This window comes from Diceros bicornis, chromosome 31 (assembly GCF_020826845.1).
Source record: "Diceros bicornis minor isolate mBicDic1 chromosome 31, mDicBic1.mat.cur, whole genome shotgun sequence".
Taxonomy (NCBI): domain Eukaryota; kingdom Metazoa; phylum Chordata; class Mammalia; order Perissodactyla; family Rhinocerotidae; genus Diceros; species Diceros bicornis.
Genome location: NC_080770.1, coordinates 6,339,500 through 6,345,499, shown reverse-complemented (window position 1 = coordinate 6,345,499; position 6,000 = coordinate 6,339,500). Strand labels below are relative to the sequence as shown.

The 6,000-nt window shown below is 46.7% G+C and overlaps 1 protein-coding gene across 3 annotated transcripts in view; it reads left to right on the top strand.

Moving 5' to 3' along the window:
* Positions 1–511: 511 nt before the first annotated feature.
* Positions 512–6,000, top strand: part of KDM2A (lysine demethylase 2A) — a 96,671-nt gene continuing 91,182 nt past the window's right edge. Inside the window, exons 1-2 of one of the 3 annotated variants that reach the window (XM_058526285.1) lie at positions 512–567; positions 2,675–2,799. In XM_058526285.1, coding sequence (XP_058382268.1) covers positions 2,758–2,799 — 42 coding nt within the window. In that variant the 5' untranslated portion in view covers positions 512–567; positions 2,675–2,757. Of the gene's footprint in view, positions 568–1,367; positions 1,455–2,674; positions 2,800–6,000 lie in introns of those variants that run through there. The other 2 variants (XM_058526281.1, XM_058526282.1) reach the window with 2 other exon arrangements.

Here is a 6,000-nt window from a genome sequence, read left to right as displayed (position 1 = left end):
CGGCCGGGCCCAGCGGCCTGACCCCGGGAGACCCCGCTTTGAGGCGGGCAACGGCTGCCCTGGCCCAGGCCGCCCGGCCCTCAGGTTGTGTGACTGTCACGGGCCGACTGGGGCAGAGGGAGGTTGAAGGGGAACGGGGCGCTTCTCGCCACTCCTGGGGGGGGGGTGGTTGTGCTTTGTTGGGGGTCGGGGGTCACCACCCTCCCAGGAGAAGTGGGGGAGGGCTGCCGGCGCAGCTGGCCGGCGAGGGGCGGGGTCACAGAGGCGAAGTGTGTGTGTTAGAGCGAGGGCGTGTAGGGGGGAGGGCGCGCGCGGAGGAGGATCCGTGGCCTGCGCGCAGGCGCGAGCAGCGCGTCGGGCCCGAGCCCTGGAAGAAAGCCGGCGGGGAGCGGGGGCGTTGGGCCGGCGGGAGGGCGGGCAGGCTGACGCGAGGCGGGGCGGGGAGCCGCGTCGGCGTCGCCGGGCGCGGACGATTCGAGGCCGACGCATCCGCGCGTGCGCGCGCCGGCAGAGTGTCCGCGTTAGAGGGGAGTGACGCGTGCGCGTTCACGTGCGCCCGGGAGAGCGGTAAGAAGCGAAGGGAGGCTTGAAGGGGGGTGGGGGGTGGAGAGGCGAGCCGGAGGAGGGGTGGGGATGCGGCGCCTGCGCAGTGCGCCGCGGAGGAGCTGTGTGTATGTGAGAGTCTGACGGGTTCAAAATGGCGGCGGCTGCTTCAGCGGCTCCTCCTGTGTGAGGGAAACAACACCCCTCCCCGGCGGCGGCGGTGGCGGCGGCGGCTGCGGCTCAGGCTCACAGAGCACCTTCCCAGCGGCTGGGCCTGTCGCCGCTCTGTCTATCCTGGGCAGGGGGCGCTCCGGGAGGAGGGGCAACGCCAGGGGGCCCATCCCCCGGAATCCCTCCTCTGCGACTGGGGAGTAGCCGGGGGCTCGTCCCGCAGCGCGGAGCCCGGGCTGAGAGGGAGACGCGAGGGGAGCCCGGGCCCCCAGCCCGGCGCGCCGCGCCGCTCCCGCCCCCTCCGCCCCCCGGGGCCGGGGCCTGGGCCCGCGTTCCGGGGGGCCGGGGCGGCGCGGGGAGCCTCGGGCCGGCCGGTCTCAGCTGATCGGCCGCCGCTCCCGGGCTCCGGAGGCGGCCGGGCGGCTGCTGGCCGAGGGCACGGCGAGGAGGGCGCTCCCCGCGGCCGGGGCTGGCCCGGGGGAGGCGGGGGCGCCCCGGGCTCGGCGCCGAGGGGTCGCGCTCCCCTCTCCTGACGCCTCCGACTCCCGGGCTCCAAAGCCAGAAGAGGAGGTTTGATTCAGCGACTGTTTCCTCTCTTTTCCGGGTCGCTCCGACCCTTTCTGGATACTGGGTTGAGCTACGGAAAAAGCCGAAGTCGACGTTTGGGATTTAATTTGTCCTCCCAGTTTTTGGAATCTTTTACTTCTCACTTGGACAAGAACTCACGAGCAAAATCCCCGGTGAGATTCCCCCTCTTAACCCCCCCCCCCCGCCTTGGAAGTTTGGTTCGCTATGTTATTTAAAGACTTAATGTAAAGTTTCTATTTCTTTTTCCGATGGGTGAACCATTGAAACGCTTTTCTCTCGGGTAGCCCGGCCAGATTGGCCGCTTTTCCTCTCCGGCCCTGGCTGCTTGCAAGCCCGGGCGGTTCTCGCCTAGGGGGTGCAGACACGGTTTTCCTCCCGACTTGGGGCGAGGGCTTCCTCCAGGAGGGCTTTGCCACGAACTGCTTTCGCAAACTGTGTCATCGGGTCTTCTGTCTCGTAGCAGTTTTGAAAGGATGCTGTTAACGTGGCCGTCATGTAGTTACAAAAAGGAAAAAAAATCTGCATTTCCTATGGAAGCCATTATCCATGAGAATATTTAGAAAAAAGAAAAACCTTTCTTGGTATTATGGATCAACCGTCGCGCAAACCAGTCTTTAATTTTTGGAAAAGATGTATTTTATTTATATCTATAGGTAGAATCGTTTATTTTATTACTTTATCCGGGAGGATCTGATGGAATTTTTGTCCTTGATTTGCAACTTTCTTGAATCTGTTTCAGAGTTGTACATACCTTGTGTTGGGGTGGAGGGTTGGTTTGGGAATGAAAAGATCCGGGGAGTCTAGGAAGGAAGGCAACGATTGTGTGCGGCTTTACTAGAGGGGTATGGGAAATTGTTTTGGAGTCATTTTTTAAATCCTCATTTCTTGTCCTCTTTTTATATAGTTAGTCTGTCCTTTTTTCCTTTAGTTTCTAATTACCAGTGAGAGAGAACTAATTTGGTTAGGATCTGGATTAGTTCAGCGCCTGCTTCACCTGGTCAGCTCTCTAGAGAGAAAAGTCCTGTGTTCCCCCTCCCTTTTTTTTTTTTTTTTTTTTTTTTGCTAACGCTGACATGAAGGGGAGCCTTGCTTATTGTAATCCTGAGGGGAGAAACAAGTGGTATGGCCCGTCCACAAGGAACTGAAACCAACGTCTCCTTTTGCTTAGGCCTTGGACAGTTGTAATGTAATTAATATTGATCTTGACGTGGAACCACTTGCCCGAGAGCAGAGAGGTCCCAAACGGATGAAGAAGAACCAGATTCCTCAGAGAGCCTTTAATTTACACATTTCTTAAATGCTCCTTTTCCGTGAAAAGAAAGCTTGAGTTTGAGGATGAGTTCTCATCTCTGCTCCATATCGTTATCTTTAGTGTTGCAATCTGGTTCCTAAGGAGGAAGAGGAAGGCAGCCCTGGAGTGGTTTCTTTACAGTAATTTCAACAGAAGAGTGAGAGATGGAACCCGAAGAAGAAAGGATTCGTTACAGCCAGAGATTGGTTAGTATTTTCTTTTTTTTTTTTTTTTAATTTTGAAGCAGAGTAACTATTTTGTTTCCATTTGTGAACATACTGTGATTAAAACTTTTCAGGTGGCTTTTCTGTGCACCAGAGGAGGAGGGAAGTTATATTAATATCTCATTTGGCTTTTAGGCCAACTAGTTAGAGCCTTAATATTCATCTTCTTTGGAAATGGAGTTACACGTAGCCTTTAACTTTTGTAGAAGCCATTGTAAATCAAAGGATTTTGTGGATTACGTGACAAGGATTCCTAATTTTGCAATACTGACATTGTAATAAATTTAATTGATTAAGTTAGATTAGAATGTAAATTTTAGGAGCAGAACTGTTTGAGGAAGGTTAGTCCTATATAATTTTTTTAGATTATGATGTGCCAGGATTTGTGGCTTTGAGCTGGGGAGTAGAACTATGGATTCTTTTTTTTTTTTTTTTTTTTAACAAGTTAACTGGAGGGTTGGAGGGGATTGATTGAGAATTGAGAGAAGGTAGAATACTGGATGCTGATAAAGTTCTGTGTTTTGTATTTTGGGAGGGATGTATGAGATAACATCTTGTTAAAAGAAATTTTTACTTAGTAATGATTTGGTGGGAGTTAGCTTGTATGTGCATATGAATACTTGCTCCTTTAGGCCCTGCTTTCCTCTCAGGGTTTCCCTGTTGGAGTTTAAGAATTTGATTTTTGTTTTTCCCAGTGAAAGAGAGCTTTATTAATATTCTCACCATATATTCATTTCAGAAATTTGAATTTGTGATTGTAGACTGGATGGAGTAGAGGAAAGCCACAGAATTGTATATATTATGTGAAATTTGGTGAACTGAAAGACCTAGATTACTAAAGGAATTTATGGTAGTTTTATTTGGCTTTGCGTTTTAGACTGAGTTTGGAGGAAAAAAGAGTGATTCTCTAATCCGTTTTCTGATGACCTCTGCTCTTTTGAGAAAAGGCTACTTTTTTTTTTTTTTTAATGTGACTGTTGGAAAGGTATGGAGTGTATCGGCAAGTATATCCAGCAGGCGTATGTTCTGGCAAGGCTTATGTCAAAAATTTGCCTCTTGTCTCCCAATCCATGTATTGAGATAGAATTCTTTAACTTTTAGAAATAAAGTATATCAGTAGTGGAATTTGGTATGTTTAGGATTCATTTTTTGTTTTGACATTTCTTGAATTAAACTTAAATTCTTTGGGAAAAGTAAAGAAAGAGGATGCTGCAAAACTGTCTTCCCAGGTAGTTATTGCTATATGGAATTCATTTTTATGTCAAGCTTATAGAATTGTTGAGTTGTTACATATGAGGGATCTTGGGATCCAGTCTTTCAAAGGAAGAGCCTTTCAGCAAGCAAACATTGTCACCTTTTTTAACAAGGTAGGGGGGTGTAGTGGTAAGGAGATCCAAGGAATCGGTGACTTTTGTCCTGATAAGATAGGTATATATATTTTTTATTTTTTTGTGTGTGTGTGAGGAAGATTAGCTGTGAGCCAGGATCCGTTGCCAATCCTCCTCTTTTTGCTGAGGATCTTCCTCAGCCCTGGGCTAATATCCTTGCCCATCTTCCTCTACTTTATATGGGATGCCGCCACAGCATGGCTTGACAAGCTGAGCGTTGGTCCGCGCCCAGGATCTGAACCTACGAACCCCAGGCCGCCAAAGCGGAGCGCTCGAACTCAACAGCGATGCCACTGGGCCGGCCCCTCAAGATATATATTTTTTTAATTGTAAAGTGATTGCTACCTGTTGGACACGTTAACCCTTTCCTTATCTAGCATATTTTTTTTTTCTTGTTCATGTGCTGCTGTAGCAGTGTTGTGTAAGAGGGTACATCAGATACTTTGGAGAATCTTTCTTACTTAGAATTTTGGGTAATAATCTTGAAGTTTAGGGTGACTGATGTCTGTTTTCCTTTGTACGATTACATGACAAATTATATCTGACGTGTAAATCCTTTCCATAACATAACTTGATATGAGAGCTGTTGGTGGCTTATTTGAGTGTCAGTCTGCCTAACAAACTTTTAATGTCTCTTTAGTGTGTGCTTATATTACAGAATTCTCTACTGATTAAGTTAGATCTTAGTTGAGGAATTTTAAGACTAACATAAGGGCATAAAGGCCAATTTTTATAGTAGTTAACTATATATTTCTTAACACTGTGTCTGTCTTTAAAGTAGGTCAAAATATAGAACTTATTTGGTTCTGCAGTTATTGGCCATGGAACATAAAGTTTGAAAGAGAGACGAAACAAGAGGCTTACTAATTTGGCTTAGTGATTAAAGTTTGTGTGGTCTCATGTAATGTATATTTGTCAAATTGAATTGAATCACCTCGTACATTGATTATAATGTTATTGACTATTACTTCCATGTTGTTTTAGGGGACAAAACCTAAGTGGTCATCCTTCTGTGACGTACTGTCAAAATAGCTGCTTGGGAGAAAAAACGTAGTACCAGTATTAAAAGTCTGAATCCAAACTCATTTTGGAACAAGAATGACTTTTTTATGTTCAGAACCCTTTACCTATCTTTAAAAAAAAAGTTGTTATTCTTACTAATGGGGATACTTTTCATGATTGAATAGCTCTTTTAATGCTTTTTACTGACATAGTTATTTCAAGTGCACATACTTAATTTGGTAAAGTAAATTCTGATATGTTTATATCTTGTGACAAGTCATTGTTTTTGTTTTTGTTTTGGTGAGGAAGACTGGCCCTGAGCTAACATCCGTTGACAATCCTCCTCTTTTTTTTCGCTTGAGAAAGATTAGCCCTGAGTTAATATCTGTGCCAGTCTTCCTCTGTTTTGTATGTGGGATGCCTCCACACATGGCTGATGAGTGGAATAGGTCCCTGCCCTGGATCTGAACCTGTGAACCTGGGCCACTGAAGCAGATCGCGTGGAACTTGAACTACTCGGCCACGGGACCAGCCCCCGACGAGTCATTTTTCAAAAAGTCAAAAATACCTAGTTTTAAAAAAATTGGCCTATCTTTTGCCAAACTGTTATTTACATGTTACATGTGGAAGAGAATTGTACCTTTGAAGATGGTGTGTATGTGTAGATTTGGGGTATAAGCTCTACTCTTTGGAACTAGAATACTTACTTTGCAGCGTAGACAAAGGACAATGGAGCGTAAACAATGTTTGACTTTTCTTAAGCAAGACATAGATTTTTTTTAATAATGAAAAG